Below are 22,555 nucleotides of genomic sequence, written 5' to 3' on the forward strand. Positions count from 1 at the left end.
TAGTTCTAAACCTCAGAATACATTTTATTGGCCATTAAGAGAAGTAAACAACATCGGACATTGGTTTGCCACTGCCTAACGAACACGTCTCCTCCGCTACGAGGCCAGATCTGCTGCGTTCTGGAGGACCCAACAAGCCATTGCCCTTAGCAATCACCAGCTTCGTACAGGCATTCACACGTTTGGCACTCTGCTTTCCAAGGCAAAGACCAAAAAGTAAAGCTATTGCACCACTCTCCAGTGCTTCAGGAATCCATTTCCTTCCAAGCCAGTCCCATCAATTCCATGTACTTATACCAGAGCCTTCGTGATATTCCCAACAGCACTGTTAGGAAATGAAGTGAGTCTGTGGGGTGATCTGTTCCAACTTGTGATCAGCTGGGTTTGCTGATGCTTCATAGTTGCAGATGGTCACTTCATGGCGATGAGCCTGAATTAAGATGAAATGTGTTAGTCCAGAAGCCGAAAAAATTCAGGTTCCTCCAAAAACGTTACACACCTTCCACCTCCGCCCTCCAGACCGTTCTCTCACTTCTTCCTCAGAGAGCTAGAGGTCAACTTAAGCTATGATTTAAAGCTCTTTTTTTCATTCATAGCACTGTCTTGTTCCTCGTTTCTCTGCTCTCACCTACCTCTGTCCACTCTCCTTTTAGGCCTATATAGAAAATCTTTGTTGTCTCAGCTCCAAAGTTCTTCGGAAAGTGCATCGAGAGATGGTAAACATTTGAGAAACGGGCAATTCTGAAAGAGAAAACACTCAGAAACCAGAGCTCTGCACACCAGCTGCCACACCAGACCCAGGGGAAGGGGGACTCTTTGCTGCATCACCCGCTCCTCTCTCAGCGGGACACCTTGGCCCAGCAGACACTCAGCTCACACTGGGTGTAGCTCCCCCGCTCAGTCTTGGGAGAAATGGCTAAAGAAGCAGGAGAAGCAGCTTGCCTCATCCTTGCAGTGTGCAGGCATCTCACCGCTGGCCCACGGGAAGCCCTTGCTGGGGCCAGGAGCAAGGGACAGGACACCAAGGTGACTCTGAACCCTGAGGTGTCCTGGGTCACCAGTGCAGACCTCCCCCTGCTCGGGTTTTCAGACCCTTTTGGAGACGAGAGCTCTCACCGGGCAAGCGCAGGACAGAGCCCAGAAGGCAAGTTGTATTGTGTGCGGCACTGAAGTGAAGGGAAGGAACTGCCCCCCACTGACACTTTCCTAAAACTCAGTGGCACGTCAGCAGGCTGAAGCAAGAGTCCAGCTCCTTAGCTCAGGAGAAGTGACACCCCGCGCTCCCCCCGACCTGTGGGTCTGCATCGTACTTGGTGGGGTACTCCAGCTCTCCCGTGAGATCCCGGTTCAGGCTGAACATCTGATCTGGTTCCCTGGCTGCATCATCAAAGGACATGTGAGGAATGTTCTTGAACCTGGGAAGAGAAGGAGAAAACCCAGGAAGTTATTAAGATGCAGGTCAACTAATTGGTTGGCTCCCCATCCATCAGCACTACCCAGACGCTTCTCGGCCTCTTTCCAACCACAGAAGATATAAAAGCAAGAAGAGTTTCCCAAGGGAGAAAACACTAACAGCCCCCATAAGGCAGTCGCATCATATTCCAGAATGTTAAACGTCCTGAAGAACCATCAAGCAAGAGCAAGGAACAACGCTGAGGAGTTACAGAACTCAACACACTTGGGCACTCAGAAAGCCCTCAGACTCTGGTGCCCTGGAGACCAAAGGAAGATGAGAACACCTGCCCCCAGTGGAAACCTGGGTAACAATTCCTGCTCCTTGGCAGATAATTACAACTACAGCCAAATTTAGCACTGGGCAGGAAGTGCCCCTTCCTGCACTGCAGGAAGGGCAGAGTATTCAGTAATCTTTCATTTTAAAAAGTGCATATTAAAATGAGCCTCCTCCCTTCAGGGACTAAACGGAACACGTTGCTCAGTAAAACAGAACTGCTGCCAGGACCCTTACAGACCTCACCTGGCTAAGGGACGCTCCCATCGGGTGTCCTCTCCTTCTCAGATTTCTCCTCCAAAGCGTAACCCCTTTTCGGCTCATTTAACCTACTGCAGGCCTTTAAGCCAGCAGCAGGTTGGTTTCCTCATGGCGCACAGGTAGCATTAAAACCAAATACTCACTTCTAACCAAAGTCAGCACTCAGGTTTCGCTAAGAAAAAGTAGCAAGTAGTCATGTTCATCTCCATACAAGTTACAATTCCTTCCAGCAGCGCAAGAATTACTGCTCTCATTTACACGCTATTAGATACAAGACGTCAATCAGTTCAGTTCAGGCTCCCGCAAAGTTAACACACATCGTACTTACAGTCTCATCTCTGCTGGATGTGTACCATCATCTTCTCCCATCACAATTATTCCTTTTAATTTCACGTTACCCGTAAACCTGCCAAGAGACACAGGACCGGCGTTTTCATCTCCAAATCAGACCGGGTGACATCAGCACACAGACGTGCCCGCTCGCCTCCTCCCCAAGGGCGAAGGACGAGCCCAGGCAGCAGCAAAGCGAAGGGTGCCGGAGGCCAGCGGGGCGCAGGCCGGGCACTTACGGGATGTTGAAGAGCAGCTCCTCATCGTCGTCGCTTTCCACAAACTGCGGAGACACGAGAGCGGGTCAGGGCCGGCCCCGGGCGCGCAGGTACCGCTCCCGCGCCGGCACCGGGGAGGGGTGTGGGGCAGGGTAACCGCGGGCGGGTGGCGAGGGACAGGGCGGGGACCCCCCGGGTGCCCCCCCCCGCACCCGCCCCGCTTCACCCCGGGCCGCGCTGCTCTGCCCGCCCCGCGGCGGGGCCCGGCCGGCACCTGCGCCCGGTCCCCGCGCTCCTCCCAGGCGCGGAAGACGAGGGCGCCGCTGCCCTCGCGCCGCTCGTTGAGGCACTGCAGCCGCTGCCGGTCGATGCGCAGGTAGAGCCCCCAGGCCGCGCCGCCGCCACTGCCGCCCCCCGCCGCGGCCGCCGCCCCGCAGCAGCAGCACGGCCCGTGCCCGGGGCCGTGGCCCTCCGCCATGCTGCCGGGCCGCGCCTGCGCAGTTCGCTCCGCCCCGCCCCCCGGGCCGCGCCTGCGCAGTCCGCTCCGCCCCGGCCGACCGCGGCGGCGCGCCGGGAGGGTGCGCGGCGCCGCACGTACGGGGGGTGTGCGCATGCGTGCTCAGCGCTGCACATACCAGGTGCAGCCGTGTGCTCGGCGCTGCACGTACCAATATGCACATGCGTGCTCAGCGCTGCACATACCAGCTGTAGCCACGTGCTCAATGCTGCACGTACCAGGTGTGCGTGCATATGTGCTCGGTGCTGCATATGCTGAGGGCACACCTAAGTGCTCGGCACTGCACGTGCCAAGGGAGTGCATGTGTGCTTGGTGCTGCACATGCTGGGAGCACACACACATGTGCTTAGCGCCACATGTGCTCAGCGCCACATGTGCTCAGTGCAGCCTCCTCGTGGCAGCGGGGAGGCCGGGCTGCCTGTGAGTTGCCATCTGCCTGGAGCGCCAGCTGCTGTGAGCAGTGCGGTGGCTCAGCACGGGGACAGGCGCTTGGCCAGAGCCCCCCATGGCCCCCAGGAAGGCCAGGGCTGGACAGAAGTGCCTAGCACGGTAGCACGGCCTCCTGCCCTCAGCCCTCTTGTTCTTGGCTGGTCCATGAGGACAGGAGCTTGACACACTGCATCTCATGCTTGTTTTAAGTCAAATCAGGCCTTTTACTGTAACATCTGGCTTACAAAGGCTCCTAGATGAAGCTATATTGGTACAACTTCTTCCTTTGTTGATTTCCCTTGACTCACTAGCACAAACTGAATTTGCACTACTGAAAATCTTTGGGCGAGTTCAACCTGATGTTGTCCCACTTTGCCAGGAGGGAGACAGACCCTTAGACTCACGCTGCTCTGAACTGCGGCCCTAGTTATGCCTAGCAGGCATGTTCCCTGAGCAAGGGCTGATAAGGATGGCAGTACTATTTTGGGAAGAACAAAGCTATTTTTCAGAGGAGGGCTAATACAAGCAGCCCCAGTAAAAGCTTTTCTAATTTAAGTTTCAGGCTCTTCTAGCCAGGAGGGGGAACAGGAGCATTTCATTTTAGCCTAATAAGAAGCTCAGCTAAAAGATTTTGAGCGAGTCTTGAACTGTCAGGAAGCCTGGAAGGCTCTAAAAAAAAAAAAAAAAAAAAAAAACTATAAATCCTTCCCCCCTACAAGCCCCCTTTAATGGGACAGCAAGCAAACAGCCATGCTCCAGCATACCCCACTGTGGCATCCCCTCCCACTGCCCCAGAGGAAAGCTGCACCCCCCCCCCCCTTGCAGCACACCGCTGCGCCCCTTCACTACAGCAGGGATACCTGCGCAGTCAGAGTGGTAGCAGAGTCAGGCCCCGAGCAGAAGCCGAAACTCCTTTGTTCCGTCCCGTCTGGCCCCAGAAGCGCTCCCCAGGCCCCGTGGGCTGCAGCACGGGCACCCTCCATGCACAGAAGGACGCGTTGGCCCAAAGCAAGAAGGAAGCGGTTTTGTTTCCCCTGCCTGGAAGGGGGAAACACGTGCAAGGATACGGTTCTTATTTCTATGCTACAACTCCACTGTTCGTCATGAAGCTGTGTTGCTGTCTAGTCACCAACGACTACATGATGACAGGCACAGTTAACCTGACACTCTGCTCTTGATATTTTGATGGCTGTGCAGTTACTACCAGAGACAGAAAGAGAACAAGCAGACAGGGTCCAGTGTTTGGCTTTTATTGAGACATGATTTTCCTCTTTTCATATAACTTATCTAATTAAAATATTCATCTTAGTTACCACAAAAAAGGAACATAGAAAATTGTATATACACAGTTGGGGACCAAAATACAAATGCAAGTCAAAGTCACTCCCCTCCTGCCCACATCACTCATCCCACCAACAGCAGGGCCGCAAAGGGAGAAGAGGCAGCTCTGTTTAGATCCTTGGTGTGTAGTGTAGCACAGAAAAATTGCACAAGTGTAACAACACCCTGGGCACCGAGAGGCTGGGAATGGAGCAAGCACTTTTACCCTAGACTTTGCTTAGTTTGTGTCCAGTGGAAACATCCCTCCTCCCGTCCCTGCTGAGGGCTGGTGCTCACACTCTTCTGGCTGGGCAGCTTTAGTGTCTGAGGAGGAGGAGGGAGAGGGAAGGGAGAGATGTTGGCATCACTCATCGCAGAGCAGAGTTAATTCAGACACTGTCATGGCTGATACTCTCCACAGCCCCCTCCCACGATCCAGCTCAGCTAAAATACTGGCACAGTCGGCAAAGCCTCGAGCAAAGAGGCTGCTCCAAGTGAGAGGGTACACCCAGTAACAGCAATGCCTTGGGCAGTACCCACATCTGAATATTTAACCATCGTATTAAGTGGCAATTTAGTAGTGGCCAAGATTGTTCTTGGGCTTCACCCAGATCCTTTGCTCCACTGGGGCATGAACGCAATGCCAGACTTCCCTCCCCTTTGCCCCTACCCCGAGTACAAAGGGGAAATAAATGGTAGCACAACAGTCAGCAGAAGATATATATTGTTATCTAATTAAAAATACAGCAAAATTAAATACAGCAAAATGCAAGATTAAGGAGCCATTATTTTACAGCACAACACACACTGAAATGCTGCACGGTAACATTAAAGCATCTGGGACTGTAACAAACTTACAGCACACGAGAGTCTGAGAACACTTTTCCAAGACCTTCAAAATAAGAAGCAAACAGACCAAATAAACAAAAGACAGGCATTTGGGATTTAAAAAAAAAAAAAAGAAAAGAAAAGAAAAAGGGGGAGGGGGGAAGCATACAGGGATTTTTCTAAAGCCCTCCAGGGAGGTTTCCCCTGGTCAGCACACACAGACAGCTCCACTTGTTCAGCATTTTCCAGCCACAGAAAGCCAGAGGCAGAGCTTCAAGAGCTGCCACCAAGAACAGCACCTACTACCAGCACCTTTCCACTCAGACAGCAAAGGCCTAGGGGAGCAAATATGGCTTGGAACAGGAGATTTTCTCCTTTTTCCTGATCCAGTCAGAGGTCAGGGCCATCACAGAGGCCAGCTCCCTCATTGCATGACCTGGGTCTAACCAACTCCAACCTCCACTAGCACTACCTCCGGGTAAGTTTGCTTTCAAGGCAGATTTAACCCACAAGTGGAAATGCTCACCACAAAAAGGCATCACATTTAACAGCAAGAGCCTAGTAGTGTCCATCTCCTCTGTCTCTGCTGCAGCCACAATGAGTCCACCTGAAATCACACATCTACCACCAGCCGAACTCCCAGCACCCTCCTGTGCCTCTGCAGAGGAGCCATGCTCCAGGGCACCTTGTCACACTTGAACCAAGCCCAGCAGCCTAGCGGTTCAGCTAGGTCACATCTTACACTCTGTCCTTCCAGAGCTCCAGTTCCTCAGACATCACATACAACCAAGTGTTTTGAACTCCTATGATGTATGCAGACATTAAAAAAAAAAAATTCCATTATTCACTTCCCTTCACCCCCAATTAAGTGGTTTCAGGTTCAAAGATGAAAATTCTTGCTTTTTCCAAAGAGAGGGCAGAGGGAAACACAGAGGGAAAGGACAGCATTCAAGTACCAGCTTCCAAACTGGAAATAAATCCTTCCCAATTCCATGCAGAAAACAAGATAAAAGTACTCCTCCTTTCCACTAAAAGAGTCAAATTGATACCTTCATTGATATTTAAAAACTGTTTTCAGTTCCAGAGGCAGACAAAACCAAGTCCCCTCCCTCAAAAAAAAAATACAAAAGAAAGAGAGACTTAAAATGTTCATTGGAGCACAGTAAAATTTCTCCCCCAAACCTTCATGGTTTTATTCCCAGTCGCCAGCAGAAGACAACAGCAGCAGAGAAAAAGTCTCCAAAGGCTCTTGGCATCCCTGCACAACAATGCAAGCATCTGTACAAGATCTACAGTAACAGCAGAAAGAAGGTTGAGAGCTAAGATTTTAACATACACGAGTAGAGAGCAAAGCCTCGGGTCTGGATGCACTTGCCAATGGACTGATGAGCAGATAGGTCACCAGTACTACCCGTCCCAGAGAGTTCAGGTGGGGTTTCGGGCCCAGCAGGTACCAGATCACGAGGAAAGACTCCCTTGATAACCAGCGTCTGTTCAGACAGACGGACTCTTGCCAGCTTGAGTCATAGAGAAAGGCTGGCCCTTGTACTGCCATGGGAGGGGGGAGAATACTGGGAGCGACATAAATAGTACCAGTGGGGAAAAGGAAGGGGGAAATATTAGTTAAAACCATTTTATAATTTATTAAGAGGTTAAATAGTAAATAGTCTCTGGATCTTCCACTCTCAGCAGGTGCCAAGACTTCACATTTTCTCATGTCTGGAGATTCTGTACACCCTTCTTTTGACAGAAGGCCAGAAACAGGATGTTAAGTGTGAAGGGGAGGGAGAAGGGGGGGGGGCTTGACACAGATAAAAGGACCAGAATAAAAGATAAAATACTGTGCTGTCATCTTGTGCAGACTGAAGCTTCTCCCAGCAGCTGCAGCCTCCGCAGAGTTCCATGGAAAGGACCTGGGCTATTTGGGTACCTTCTCCCCCTTCAGTGCCACTCCTCCATGAGAGGGAAATTTCCAGCTCTGTGCTGCAAGCTTATCTTCGAGAGAACCTGTTTTTGAAAGCTTTGATCGTCTTTGCCATCATGGGTGCAATTTCTGTAACAGAGGAGGGGAAAAAAAAAAAAAAAAAGAGAGAGGGAGAAAAAGAAACAATTCAAGTGGCAGTCAGAGACTCGGAGAACAGAGTGCAATTCAGAGCTGCAGACCTGGCTAAGGGGATGCAAGGGGTGCCCCAGTGCTCTTCTTACAGCCCATTGATTTTCAGGTCGCAGACAGAGGAGAGCCCACTCTGCTCTCGGCACTGCCAGAGCACAGATCTCCAGTAAAATTCACTGCTCCTTTCCCCAAGGGAACCACATTACAGTTTCATCATTCCAAATGGTGGGAAGAACACAGAAAACCAGCACAAGGGAGAAAACAGGCTTTTTGCCTCACTGATACCATTAGGGCGAGCCGATAGAGTCAGCACTGGGCAGGCAAGTGAACAAGACACAGCAACAAAGCGGCTTCCTTAGATGCTCCTAGGACCTCTAGAGAGTCAGAGAGCAAAACCCTTGTCTCCACGTCATGGCCCTGTACCTCCCAGCTTTCCCTTACGCTTTTTCCTGTGCAAGAAGCTTGAACAGACCTTACCACCTCTCTCCAGGCAGAGGAGGGAGACCACCGACAGCAACCTTCCTACATAGCCTAGATTTAATCTTACTAGAACACAGAGCAGATTAATGCGTTTATGAAACAGGAGCTATAGGAAGCCACACAAATATTCTGCTGTTTGTACTTACTCTTCACTGGTGGTTTCCTGGGGTCATAGGAGGAGAAGGTGCTACCTGATGACGGGACAGAATGGGCACTGCTGGTGCTGGGCCCATCATAGGACTGTTCCTCATTCATACGAGCATGGCTTTTGCTAGATGTGTAGAGGACTGGTTTTATTCTGAAAAACAAGGATGGGAACATATGATTCAGTAAAGGAACCAGTGCGTTTTGATACAATTCTTCAGACACATGAGCCACGTTTGATGTCAGCCCTGCTGCTGTTAACAAACGGAACTAGCGCTTACCAGGATCTCCAGCAAACTTCCCAGCAAGAAAGAGGCTAGTACAGCTGCAAGTTTCACTACAAAAGGACCTCCCAGACACCATTTCCTCTCCTGCCAGCTCAAGGATATGGAGATTCAGAGGGAACCTGGCAGGAGCCCACAGGAAAAGTGCCCTAAACAGCAAGTGCTCCTGGGAAACACTCACTTGGTCTTTTCTGGCAGAAGAGGTCCTCCAGTTCCAAACTTCTCCTGTCTCCTCCGTACATCCCGAGGGGGCTTTGCCGCAGAGTTCACAAATGCCATCTTGGCCACTCTGCCTGCAGGTGGGAAGAGGGAAACATTGCTTGAATCCAGCTTACTATGAAGGAGGCTCTGCAGTACTTGTCTCATTATAGCAAGTTCCAACTGCTCCTTCCCAGTCCATCCGTTCCAAAGCTCAAGTGGCAAAGGCCACTACATAAAGAACAGACGTTTAGACAGCTCCGAGGTTGGATAGGATTCAAACCAGCCACTCAAAAGACCTTCTACACCTTCCGCTCAACACAGAAATTTCCCCCAGCCAGCATTCCCAGAATCCTCTCTGTTCGCCAGGTCATTCAGCCCTATTTTACCTTTGGGTTTGTTGGCATGAGCTGAGCCGATGTTCCGTGCTAACATGAGCAGCCGCTGCTCTCGTGCGTCGTGAAGTCGAAGGTACATTTCCCGCCAGGATTCAAACTCTTCTGGCTTCTCATTCTTGAAGTCTCGGAGACAGTGATTGTGCCACAGTTGATCTGTGTCCTCAATTAAGACCTGAAGAAGAAGCACCCACACACGTTATCTGGGATCTCTCCTGACACCTTTGGGCTCTATACCCTAGCACAGGTATCAGTCCCTCTCCCTCAGCACCAGCAGGTCCAAGGTCCACTGGAATACCACCAAGGGAAAGACGACTTGGGGGCCTGCTTGCAGCAAGAGACAGGCAGATGGCAAATCCAGGAACATGGGAATCTAGCAAAAGCCACCTCTTCTTGTAAAGAGTGTTGTTCTTTATCATTCTGCTATTCCAGATGAGGAGAGAACATCACTCCCACACATCAGCATCCCTTCCCCAGGCCAGTGCACTCACATGATTACATTCCTCAATGCGATACAGCTGCTCCGGGGTGCATCTCTCCAACACTGGCTCCAGCACCGAGAAAGGGACACCACCCACTTCATAGATCGCTAGGGAGAAGGAAGATGCACAGAGTATTTATCCTATTCCTTCCTTGCCGAGGAAAGGGCTTTCAGACACCCTGAAATGCAGTGGAACAACAGCAATGCTGCATGCTACTAAGCAACATGAGGAGGAAAAATGAACAGTAGGTATTAAGAGTTCAAATGGGTCAGTACACACCAAGCTAAGAAGTCAAACGTATATGTCCCTTTGCAAGGCTGTATTTACCACCAGTTCCAGTACTTGAGCATTCCTTAGACGTGTGCTGGGCTACTGACTCCTGCAGCACTCAAGTTAATATGAGAGCTCTCTCCCATATTGGAGAACTTGCCTTGTAACAAGGACTACTGTTCAAATGTTCAAAGCCAGGTGCTGCTAGGACATATACAAACAAGTTACCAAGACTTCAGAAGAAACAGAGATCAGTATATTTGCCTGGCAACACGACTTTAAAACTGCTCAGGAAAGGTACTCACAGTCAATGTTGTTGCTGAGGACTCTGATACACTGCTCATACAGAGACATCATCTTTGGGAGGTAGGCAGTTTTAGAGCCCGAATACACTTGCATCTTTGAATTCAACCTGCGGCCTGTAAAACCAGCCTCGCTCTCTTCAACTGTTGAGGGCACTGCTGTAAAAAAAAAAAAAAAAAAAAAAAAAAAAAAGACTTGAGTAAGTAGGGAACAGAAAAAAAAAAGCCCACCCTGATGAATAGCACAGGAGACAAGCAAAACACAGACACCCAGAAGCAACCTGTAAGGCCGAGTCTTCAAGAGACCTGAGCTTGTGTGCAGGGTACAGGAAGGGCAAGGCCAAAGCACAAGCTTTGAGAAGGGTCAGCAAAGGATCTTCCTCATTTCTACTAGAGTGCATGGGAAGGAAAAAAAAAAAAAACAACAAACCAACCTTCTTCTGAAACCCAGTTCCTGGGCATTGTGAGAGGCAGGTTGCTAGACCCCCAACATAAGGCAGATTAGGGGCAGCCAGCCAATGAGTCCATACAGCTTTACTGCTATCCTCCCTTCTACAGAAGTTGAGCCCAGTCAGCATCCGCTCCCGCTCCCTCCCACAAACAGCAGCCACTGCCCACGTCAGGCCCATCTTCTCATCCAGCACACACCTTTCCTTTTCGTCTGGGAGCAGGTGATGGACTCGATTGAGGGAAGAGGGCGGTAGTTGGCCTGGATTGGGGGCAGTGGGATGTCTGGTAACGTTGGCACCACATCTAGAAGTATCTGGAAGGAGAGGATGTGCATGCAACTAAGCAGAGAATACAGGAGAACATTACATCCTGCCAGCGTACAAACTGCACTGAACTGCTTTTTGTTTTATATTTTAAATAAGGTACGCAATGCTGATCAGCTTGCACCAGGAAATAGCCTCAGGGCAAGGCTGCACTTTTGCCACGTTACTGTGACTCTGCCCAGGCTGTCAACATGAAGGAGCCGAAATTCAGGATCCGAATCACTCGGCACCCTCTAACAAGGGCCATCCACATCTTAGCCTAAGTTCAGTGCTAAAGGACTCTGGAAAGAAGCCAAGTCAGATTAACGATGCAAAGAACACAGAAAACAGCAGAAGAGAAAGTAGACAGAAACATCTCCTTGACCCCAAACATTCATTTTTGCAGAGAAGGAGAAGAGACAAAAATGTAAAAAAAAAAAAAAAAAAAAAAAAAAAACCACCCACCACCCACAACAAAAACACCCACAAACCTCACTAGTAGTGGGGAAGAGAAGGGAGCCTCACAAACTGGGGGAATTCTGGGAATTCTAGAACTTTGTTATGAAATACTTATTAGAATGAATGGAAATTAGGATTTTAAAATGGTGTTAAGAGTATAAAAAAACCACTTTTTGAAGAGTAAACTGTTTCAAAGTTGAGTATGAAAGATTACACAGTAAAGCTCTTACACATTAGTCCTGATTTATATATACACTATACTTGCACCCTTATGGTAATGAACACATCCAGGGTCATTATTCGTTTTTCGAGCTTTCACAAAGGAAAGTCAGGCTTCTAGAATAAGCTGCATTGTAACATGAGTTGTCCTATTTCTTCACCGCTTCTGGAGACCAACAGGTTAACAAAATTGCACTACAGGTAAAAATAGCAAAAAAAACCCATGTCAATTTTAGAGAAGCATGAATACTTGAGAAGAGAGCTATGAGAACCTTTGTAGTAGGTAGGGATGCACCGCACATGAGGCAGAGTTCTAACTTTGCACGTTCCTAAAGACCTTCTGCATGCTGAACAAACATATCACATCCAATATCTCAACGCAAAGCTTGTTTTCTTATGAGTATTAGCTGGAGAGGTTCTCTCTTACTCTCCCTTTCCTTGAATAAGCAGCCTTTTGTCTATTCATTTCTTTGCTTCTCCCTCTTCACCTTTCTAGCAAAGTTACATTCTAACAGTACAATGTGATGCCTGCAAGGGTGCACTACAGAGCAGGGCATTATGAAACACATGGTGCCTCCCAGCAGGGACCACAGTCACAGGTTTAGACACAGATGGGACACCACAAGCAAGATGCAGACCTCAGCCCAACACCTTGAAGGGGAAAAATGATAAGCCCCAGACAGTAGAGGACCGAGAGCAGCAGGTCCCTCCTTCTTTGTTCACGTTCAGAGCCTTCCAAAAAAAAAAAAAAAAAAAAAAAAAAAAAAAAAAACCACACAAAACACTTACCCTGTTTGGTTTAGGAGGCTCTGGTAGTTTCTTCTCTGCCTTTTTCTCACTTGTCCGCTTGTGGCTTGGGCTCTTTCGACTTGAGCTCGAGCTCTTGGTACTGGCTTTGGATCCGTTCTGCTTGCTGTGCCCTCGGTCTTTCTCCCCAGCTGACACAGTGGGCTTGGCCACTTTCTTTTTCTTTTTCTGGGGCTGGTCGTAGCTGAGATAAGACTCAAAGGACATTGTAGGTTGCTCAAATTCATCCTCAACTTCCCCCTCCCCAAAACTTGAGGAAAAGCCCATTGATTTTTTGTCCATATCAGAGGCCCTGTGTTTCCCCTCTGAAGTTTTTAAGCTCCCAGAAATCCCCTTTTCTTTACTCTTATTTGAGGAGTCACTCTCAGCTTTCCGTTTCTCCCGCTCTGCGGTAGAAGTCTCCAGGCTCAGCTTGGACTTTTCTAGTTTGTTTTTCTCAGAGTCCCGATGTTTTGGCTTCTTAACATGGTTGTCCAAAGACTCTTCCAACTGTGGCTGCACATGCAACTTGTCCTTTCTGGAGGTGCCACTTTCTCGGTTCTTCTCCTTCCTGGTGCCATCTGACATCCTCTGCTTCTCCTTGCTGCCCCCTGCCACTGGGGCTTCTCGGAGCTGCTCTTTAAAAGAGGTCTTGTGCAATCTTTCTGGGCTGAAGGCAGAGGTCTTGTCTTCCCCTCTGCCATCAAGTCGCTGCTTCTCCTTGTGAGAAGACTTGTGCTCTTTGCTTCGACTCAGGTTCCCTTTGTCGTGGGACTCACCAGGATTCCTCTCCCGGCTTCCCCCCACCTTGTCCTGAAAGCTGTGGCCTTTGCTGGCTTTCCGATGAAACACTGTCTGTTCTTCCTGCTCCTCGGAGGCGTAAGGGTCCGTGTACATATCCTGAGGGCTCTCACTTGGCTCAGGTGACACAGCTTGTCCATAGTCTGAGTACTCCTGATCCGAGGAGAGCACTGGGGAAGATCTGCCCCAACCCTTACCCTCTTGGCTGCTATAGCCATAAGTCTGATGGGTTCTCTCAGAGCCAGGATACCTCTTGGGCTTCTTTTCCCTATGATTTGGGCTATAGGACTGGCTGCAGGAAGGCTGGAAAGGCTCTGAATAGTCCTGGTCAGGTTCTTCATCCTCTCTGGGGGAAGGTTCTCGTTGTCTTTTCCTTGAGCTGCTCCTCTCGTAGTCACGGTCTTCAGAATCTAGATTATTTCTAAAGGAATAAGAAAACAAAACAGTTTGTCTGAAACTTCCCAGTAGGAATCAAGAGAGCCACTTCCCATAGACCGTATGAACGTGGGACCCTCTCTTACAGAGGGCCAAGGCTTCGTTTGGTAGTTTTGTCACAAGAATACCACTAATTCTCCTTGGCGCAGCAGTATTCAGGGATTTGGAAACAGCACTTCTGGTGCAGGAAGTGATTAAGCATTTATTAGGACTAGACACTTCCCAGTTCATTGGGCAAGTGGAGACAGATGCCTACAGAGACTCCTCCATGCCTACACACTCCTGACTGTGTGGTGTACATGGGACACATGCTCCCTAATTCACAAGTTAAGCATGCAAGGATACCACAGCCATCACGATTACCAAGAATAACTGGGTCTTTATCATCCACATCTGTAAGATTTCTTTGCTGGATTCAACAGAGCTCAGAGCTGCTACTGCAACGTGTTCGCTAGCATTAACTTTCAGTTTCCATGCCATTTTTGCACTTAAAGTCTTCTTTCAGAGCAAGCCACTTCCTTTACTTGGACCTACAACTTCTCCTTAGTGTCATAAAATGGGAAGCAAACCGATTGCATCTCTTGCCTTATTAAGGGTGCTTTTTTGGCATCTACTGTTAATCTTTCCATCAAACTGCAGTTTCCTGAAAGTCAGCCCCTACCTCCACTCAAAGCTGCAGCTGTCAGCAACCCAATGCTCTGTGGCTAGCACAGGCAGGAAGTTTACTCCACAACAGGCCAAAAACGCCATGCAGAGTTAGCACACTTGTGTTACAAGTTTTTCCAGAGCCTTCACTTGTTTCCATGGTCAGAGAAGTTTATAATCTCCTCCGCTGCAAAATATAACAAAGTTTATCCAGCAAGACAACCCAACAGGTTCACTTACCTCTCTGCCTCTTGGGAAACTGGCACCAGCTTCTTCCACCTGGCTACAAGGTTCTTCGCAAAGTCTCCAACGAGTTCATGTTTCCGTAAGCCATTCACAGTCTTCCCGACACCCGTCTCCTTCATGAGAGAGTCAAGATATTAATTCATCTTTGCAAAACAGTCAGCATTCTTGTCACTGCCAAACCTTCCGCAGGAGGACCAAAGTTAACCTGCTATCTATTGCTACCAGATAGAAGTAAACCTCCCTGAACTAACTGCAAAGATATTACATGTAATTTATTATGTTTTCAGCAAACATTTTGATTACATTGTTAGTATTGTGCTGTTTAGTTCTGTAGATCAGAGAAGACAGAGAACTTCGCCTTAGTCAAACATCAATTATTTGGTTCAATAAACCAAGTTATTATTTACCATAACTTTTGATAAGTCTGAAGACAGAAGTCAGTCACTAATACTTTCAGGGATTAGCACTTCACTTCTAAACTCATGCAGCTTCAGTCATTATTAGGGACCATTTTGGCTCTCATATCCTGATCACGTGTTAAGCTTTTGGAGGAATTTCAGATGACAAACTGTCTTCTGCTATTTTACTTTTGCTCTGGCATGCTCCTTCCCCCTCTTATTGTAAAGAAATTCTGTATCCGGAATTTCTAGAGCCCTCATCACAATCATGTTTATGATACTGTTTTGTAGCAGGTGGCCAAGGCATTATGTTCTACTTCAGGGAAAGCAGCACTTCCATGGCCAACAGTTATTCTGTAGCTTGACAGACATGAGGAAAGCATAAGAGATTTCACAGCTCTTACCACAAGAATGTCAACTGTGATGGGCAACTCAGACAGCCTCTTCAGACTTTTCAGCAGCTGCAGAGACAAGGAGGAAAGCGTTCAGACTTGTCCTACTAAGTCACATACTGTGATTAGAAAGGAAGAAAATTCTGCACTGTGTGAGAGCTTGTTAGAAAGATCCAACTGGCAGACAGCTGTTATCTTGCTCCAAATCAAGCTCCTAAGAAGCTGAACACATGAGGCGCAATTGTAAAGAAATTAACGTCTCTTTGCTTAAGAAGGACCACCTGAGTACCTTAAATGCATTCAAACATTAATGCTTTCTTCACAGAGGACTGGAATTTAACTTTGGCTTAAAGAATCAGTAACAGAGACGCATCACACAACTTTGTTGCACAGCAAGCCAAAAAAAGGACTTGGAAGCTTGTGACTCTTAGAAGGTGATGCTCAAAAAAATCACATCCCTTGGTGTGACTGGGTGGGGGTAATCCTTTCTGAAGTTCTGCAAATTAAACCCTCAGAGAAGGAAGGTTTATAGATGCTCTTGAAGATGTAAGAAGGAACCCTGATCTCCTGTGCCAGACCCTCCACGGGGCAAGGGTTGGTGACAGTCTCTCTCCTCACAACTACAGTCTGTGCTATCTACCAGAAAGACAACTGACCCCTTCCAGAACCACTGCCTGTAGCCTCACTTTTGCTCCCTTCCCTTCACCACACACTAGCAAAGAATGTTTCTTTCTTCCATATGCACACTGCCAAGCGAGGCACTGCCAGGTTCAGGCACATCAAGCTACTCCACCTGCCAGGGAGAGAAGAGGAACCCTTTCTGACTTGCACCCTAGACAAGAGCGGTTGCTGGTGAAGCAGAGGTACTTGTACCTCTGCCACCTAGACAATTTTGAGAAATTGCTTCACCGAGATTTCTGTAGATTTTTTAGCTACAGTAAAGGTCATAGCACAGATCTAACTGTATCTAACTGTACCACTGCCCCTCATGTTATTTCCTGCATCACGGCTATAGCCACAGATCAGCCTAATCAGCATTCCCATTGTTATAGCACCTATACAGGCCAGCTTTGTTCAGCACTGTTGTGCTATATGCCATACAAAGGGCTGTCCCTGACCCAGAAGGTCTTCTCTTTAAAGCACTGTACTCATGCTCAAATCAGCACTCTGTTGGCATAAGCTATTCCAATCACCCCCTGCTTCCATCATGCAAGGGTCAAAGAGGTTTAGAGTGACTTTTGAAGGAAATAACTTCTCTTAACATATTTAAAGAGCGCTCAAACTTTCAGAGAGAGTACTCCTTGACACAGAGATAAGAGTTCATCTAGCTTAAGCAGAACTACACAGTGGTTTCCGTTCACCGGGGCCACTGCCCCATCTCTGTTATATTTAGGACTTTGTTACCAAGGCTGAAGGCTTTTTTTTTTTCTTGTTTGTTTTGGATCAGTTAAACATTTTGATACCAACAATAACTGTTTTCCAGCACTCTGCAGATGGGATGCAAATGAGGATGTAACACTTCTAGAGGCACTCTAACAATAGCAAAACAGGTCTCAAAATCTCTATCCTTGCAACTGCAGACTGATGTTAGTGCAGAGACTGCTCCAGATTCACAGGATCTGGTGCAGGTAACACATTCATGCTCAACACTCTATCAGCAGCTCAACTCATCCGGGGTGGGGGGAGGGGGGCAGCACAGCAATCCAATTGGGCTAAAAACCCTGAAGTCCTTTCGGTTTTCCAGAACTGCTGTGATTTGCCAGACCTGTTGCTCGATAAACCCACTCACAAGCCAAGACACCAAACAGGGGCAGCAGAGCTGCAGACACAGCCCACCTCTGCTGCCTCACCCCAAGCCGCCGCGGCAGAGCCTACCAAAGCTCATGGGTCAGGTTCCCTTTGGGAAGCTCTGTGTGGCCAAGATCCTTTTGGCACCAGCAATGCAGGGATTTGGACTAGCACGTGCAAAGCCCGTGTTGGAAGGAAGGGGGCAGGAAGGGACAGAAAGAAGGATGGATCGCATGATTAGATGAAGTAAAATGGGGCAATATTAAAACAGTAAAGCCTCTGTGAGCTGGTCACCTTCCTAGGGAGAGCTTTCACAGCTTATGAAATCCTACCATAAGAGTAAGGGAAAACTCCTTCTGTTATCCTTGATGTCATCCCAATTATTTTCTAGATACACTCCACCGTAGCATCTTCAACAACTCTTTGCTGTTTGGTTATATGTTGCCTTCAGGGTTGAAATTCAACAGGAAAAGCGCTATTCTCAACTGAGTTCATCTGAATATTTTGTACATACAGGGGAAACTGACTGTGGTTTGAGAGCAGAGGACCCACACAGCCGATCCACAATACTTCTCACTGGGACTAGTTTATTCCACTCCACTGCTGTCAGTGGTCAGAAACCTCTCTGCATCTTAAAAAGCAGAGCTCTTTCCAGTCACGGTAGCTAAGTTAACAAGTTGGCTTTCTGAAAAGCCACCATACGTTTACTCTTGCCTATCAAGACAGAGCCTGTGTGTCACTTCAACCAAGCTTTTATGCTGGCACATTCATTAGAAATGTTACTACAGTTTGGAGTTCAGCAGATTTTTCCAGCCGAGTTGTAAATCTCAAAATGACGCTGTCAGGAAATAAGGAATTTCTGTTACCTGCGTCAGCAGTGACACCTTAGATTGTCAGATAAGTATATTAACAACTGCATGCTTATTGGCACCGTCCAAGTGGAACACAGCCCAGCACTATCTGGGTAGGAGGATACCTGGAAGCTGCGTTTGGACAGCATAGCAGAACCCTGCTGTGCCTGAACCTCTGTGGGCCACAGGTACAGTCGTGCACAAGAGCCACAGGTACAGTCGTGCACAAGAGCCACAAAGCAAGACAATGATGCAACAAGACTTAAGAACTTGTATCAAATATTTCCTATGGAAACTAGCTGATACAATACGCTCTGTTGCCTGCAGCTGAAATCAGCTAAGCAGGCTCAAATCTGACAGCTCCTCTCAGAAATAACTATGATTCTACGAGTTTTATGAGAAAAAGGCAGCCAGGTAGAAGACAGAAAATTCACAAAGGGGCTTGCATCTTATGGGACACCAGAAAAAACACATACAAGAAAGCTCTTCTAAAACACCCCGGTGCGGAGTAAAGTTTCAGTCAGTCAGCCACAAGATACAAATAAGAAAAACTTGGCTTTGTTAGTTCCAGTGCCAATACAGTCTTGTTTAACATAGGTGGATTATTTTCTTTTTTCTAAAAGAAGTTAGCCAGACCGTTACTATGCTAACAACACACACTAATATCAGATTAGTGCAGCATGGCCTGGCCCCATCCTCTTCATGAGGATTTTCTCCTGTTCACATTTCCCTTACCTTCTCTCTTCCCCTAGAAGAGGAGCAGTCCCGAAGCAGAGTTTGTACCCTCTCTACTGGAAAAAGTCGTCATTTGCAAACCATGACAACAGCATCCAAAGTGTCGCACTGTTTTGTGTCGGCAGCCCAACTTTCCCTCAAGGTAATATTAATACTCAACACCTTTCAGCAAGGCAGTTTACAGTCCTACACAACAGAGAGTAAATATTGGTCTTTCACATTACTGATAAGATGTTTCAGAACAGGGCAAGAAAACTCAAGATTTGTAACAGTGTTGTAACATATGGGGAGCACTCAAAGATGTTGCGGCTAAGTCTTGCTGACATGGTATAGCTATAACTGCTTACAGAGCTGCTGGGTAAAGATTTATAGCAAAAGAGCAAAGACATTTTCTGACAAACGAACGTGCTCAAAAAGATATGCGATCTGTCAACAACATACAATAGCAACTAAATCTGAGTCTAAGAAGACTAACACTTCCGAGGACAGACAGAGTTTAAAGGGTGTCAGAAATGAAAAGGTGTAGGCCACAGGATCTTTCTCCTGGCGAAGGGAGAGGGGGGAAAAAAGTTTAAAGTCACTGTTACAGCTGGTAACAGCTTGCTAGTGCTAAACACCTTCCCCCCCCCCCCCATTGCAAAACCACATAGAATCAACAGAGAAAGAAGAGAAAGAAATGACTTAACATTGCAAGGTTACTGGAGGAAAAGTCAGCCTGTGCAAACACTGCCCGAAGACTTACAAAGCCTCAGAAACACAGACAGGCCATCATTGCCCCAAGTTTACACAAGGGTCAGGAAAAAGCAGTACCAATACTCTGTTCACAGTATGCTGAGCAGATCTTTGAAATCCTGTGCATGCTCTTAGCACCAAGAAGCCCCAAAGCCCCCTGGACGCAGCAGCTTCTCTGCAATCACCCAGTTCCATTTTGGGGTGCAGGGCCCCACCAGCTAAACCCTCCTAGCCTTGGCTGAGAGGGCGAGAGAAGGAATCAGAAGTTCAGCTCGATTCCAATTTCAAGTTTCAGATGAAAAAGCAATTAATCAGAAGCCTCATACAAGAGTTCCTGTCAGTGGTTATCAAGCAACAGACGTAGCCAAACGGCACTAAACAGATTTGAAGCACAAGCTGGGGACGGCAACAGACGCCGTCCCGCGTGGAGACGGGCTAGAGGCGTTAACGCTTCCCCAAGGCCAGAGACGGGATCCAAAGTCAGGGCCCGAATTAAAACTCGGGAACTCCTGGCGCTGCCTGCGCCTCTCCAGAGAGCGGAGCGGCGTGGCGGCATCGATCGCCCCCGGCGCCTCGCGCTCCCGTCACCGCCGGCCGGGATCCCACGCACGACGTCGCGCGCGAGAGAGACCGCAGCGCTCTCCGCCATCGGCCCAGTGCCAGGGCAAGGCTCTCCGCCAGCAAGGAGCTCTCCTGGCTCGGCCGCCCTGCCTCTGCCACGAACAGCGTCTCGTCTACGTGCAACGAAGAGGGGAAAAAGGGGAGAGAAAAAACAAACCAAACCCAAATCCACGCCAAAAACGGACAAGTCAGCGAAGACCTCAAGCGCCAGCCTAACGCAGACCGTCTCCTCCGGCAGCCCCGGGGCGCCCCGGCGGGGGGAACCGACCGAACCCGCCCCAGTCCGCGGCGAGCCCCGGGCGCTCCCCGCGGCGCCGCCCGGCCCGGGGGCCTCCAGCCGGCGGCCCCCCCCCCGCCGGGCCGAGGCCGCGGGAGCCCCGGGGCGGGCGCCACCCCCCCCCGCGCTGCCCCCAGCCCCGGAGGAAGGCAGGCCCAGCTCGGCCCGGCCCGGCCCTTCTCCCCGGCCCCTGGCGGGGCGGCCCCCGCCTTCCCGCAGGCCCCGCCGGGCGGGGGGATCCCCGACCCCCGGCCCCGCCGCCGCCCCCCGTCACCTTCTTCGGCTCCGAGCTGCCCGCCAGCCGCGACTGCAGCTTGCCCACAACTTCCAGCACCGACTCCGCCATTTTTACTGCTGGACAGGCCGCGGCGGCGGAAGCGGCTTCACCGCCCGCTAGCCGCGCGGCGCTTCCCCCGCCGCCGCCGCCATCTTGGCTCCGGGCAGGAAGCGGAAGCCGCTCGACGGCTCCCCCGGCCCCCGGCGGCCATGGCGGGTGCGGGCAAGGCCCCGGAGGGGCCATCTTGGGGCCTGGCGCGGCGTCGCTGTGGCGGGAGGCAGCGCCATCTTGGGTGCTGGCAGGGCGCTGCCTGAGGGCTTTCCTCACGGGCCTGGCAGCCGCTGTCCCCGTGTCGCGGCGGGTGCCTCGCTGGTGGGCCACAGCGACGCGTGCTAGAGCCTTGCGCCGAGCCTGGTGGGCTCAGGGAGCTGTAAGGGTCTGTGTCCCTCGGCCTGATGTCCCCTTGGCTTGGCATCCCCTCATCTCGACGTCCCCTCGGCCCGCTGTCCCTCAGACCAACGTCCCCTCCTCGGCAGACCGCAACCCGCTCCGGTCCCGCCGGTCCCTTCCCAGGCAAACCAACCTCAACAGGCGTCCGCAGCCGCCGATGCAGAGTGGTTCCCAGTCATCCCCACTCCTTCGGAAAGCAGGGCAGGATTTTGGCTTCCTTGTCTGATACTTAACACTTTTATTTGTAGTATTTTAATACTTAAGACTAAACAAAGCTGATCTTCGAACTCAGAACACATTCTTGCTTTCCATGTTTTCCCCTCCTGTTGCTAAGAATTGCCAACAGCTTGGCTTCGCTGCCGCTCAGTTCCTCCAGTTTTGTACCGTGGGATACCCGAAAGAATTAATGACGCTAGTGATACAATAACTGGACAGCTCAGGACCCCGTATGCCTCCCTTGAGCTCTCATCGCATCCCAGTGAGGTGCTAGGAGAGCTCCTCGTGCCTCTGCTGAACACCCCTCCGAGGAACCGCGTGGGCGGCAGGGAGAGAGCAGCACCTCCGACTCCTCTAGCCTTCATCACTGCAGCGCAGGAAAACGGTCCCCCAGCGTTCAGGACAGTCTTTCTGCACGCTTGGAAGTGATTGTTGGTTTGTACCTTTTCCTGTTTGCTCTGAATAGCCAACTGCTCTAGCAAGGCTGGTGGAAACATGACTACAAAGTAGATTTCTAAATCAGTTAATGGCCAAAGGCGAACTGGCTTGGGCTGTCAGCCATCCAGGGTAGGGGTTCCTGATGCCACAGGCTCCTCGGTACCTGCTGGGGCTGCCCCAGGGCTGCTGTCCCCAGCATTCACACAGCAAAGCAGGGGGATGTGAGTAGCAGAACATGCGGCGGGTGAAAGCCCAAGGTGCGCAGCCAGCAGCTCCTCCCAAAATGCCTGTCTGAAACCCCCTCTGAGCTAGACTGGGTCTTTGGCTCTGTCCTCACTGCCTCACTCTTGGCAGCGGCCAGATAATCATGATCAGCCTTCAGTTTACTGCCTTCTCCAGACACTGGCACTGACTGTAATGATGCACTTGGCTAGAGCAGCGCCGAATCTAGCCCTTTCCATGCCTCTCAGGACTCTGCTGAGGGCAGCTGTCCTTGCATCACCCCAAAAGCCTGGTGTAAATGTAGACCTGATAAGAGCAGTCAGCTGGCTGGGAGGAGAGAGGAGGGAGGAGGATGTTGTGTGGGGAAAGTTGAAGGGTCCCTGTCTCTTAACCAGCTGAGCACATGAGCCCAGTGCTGGTCAGAGCTTCCTCCCTGGACTGACCTGTTGTAACAGCAAGGTAAGAAGCAGACACAGCCTGTAGATAAGTCATGGAAAGCCAGGGCTCACCCTCTT

At 49.8% G+C, this 22,555-nt stretch overlaps 3 protein-coding genes across 5 annotated transcripts in view; 1 reads left to right on the forward strand and 2 right to left on the reverse strand.

Annotated features, from left to right (window-relative positions):
- On the reverse strand, positions 1 to 3,046 carry PITHD1 (PITH domain containing 1). The gene is made up of 6 exons (XM_068917686.1): positions 2,813 to 3,046; positions 2,560 to 2,603; positions 2,319 to 2,396; positions 1,311 to 1,415; positions 633 to 741; positions 1 to 430 (listed from the first exon to the last, which is right to left on the reverse strand). Exons 1-6 carry the CDS (start codon positions 3,014 to 3,016, stop codon positions 329 to 331), a joined length of 642 nt encoding a protein of 213 aa, XP_068773787.1. The 5' UTR covers positions 3,017 to 3,046; the 3' UTR covers positions 1 to 328.
- The window catches only part of LOC104139849 (kelch-like protein 31), a 25,936-nt gene continuing 5,783 nt past the window's right edge, over positions 2,403 to 22,555 (forward strand). The window contains exon 1 of one of the 2 annotated variants that reach the window (XM_009668237.2): positions 2,403 to 2,648. In XM_009668237.2, coding sequence (XP_009666532.2) covers positions 2,563 to 2,648 — 86 coding nt within the window. In that variant the 5' untranslated portion in view covers positions 2,403 to 2,562. Of the gene's footprint in view, positions 2,649 to 21,706; positions 21,816 to 22,555 lie in introns of those variants that run through there. The other variant, XM_009668236.2, reaches the window with a different exon arrangement.
- Positions 5,512 to 20,890, reverse strand: ELOA (elongin A). Of its 2 annotated transcripts, none has more exons than XM_068917685.1 (11): positions 20,712 to 20,890; positions 15,446 to 15,502; positions 14,638 to 14,756; positions 12,520 to 13,738; positions 10,949 to 11,063; positions 10,304 to 10,456; positions 9,738 to 9,835; positions 9,241 to 9,421; positions 8,835 to 8,946; positions 8,372 to 8,523; positions 5,512 to 7,685 (listed from the first exon to the last, which is right to left on the reverse strand). In XM_068917685.1, the coding sequence occupies exons 1-11, from the start codon at positions 20,781 to 20,783 to the stop codon at positions 7,624 to 7,626; spliced, it is 2,340 nt and encodes a 779-aa protein (XP_068773786.1). In that variant the 5' UTR covers positions 20,784 to 20,890; the 3' UTR covers positions 5,512 to 7,623. The 2 variants fall into 2 exon arrangements, with proteins under 2 accessions (XP_068773786.1, XP_068773785.1); XM_068917684.1 differs by having other exon boundaries at positions 10,304 to 10,459; positions 20,712 to 20,889.

This window comes from Struthio camelus, chromosome 23, assembly GCF_040807025.1.
Source record: "Struthio camelus isolate bStrCam1 chromosome 23, bStrCam1.hap1, whole genome shotgun sequence".
Taxonomy (NCBI): domain Eukaryota; kingdom Metazoa; phylum Chordata; class Aves; order Struthioniformes; family Struthionidae; genus Struthio; species Struthio camelus.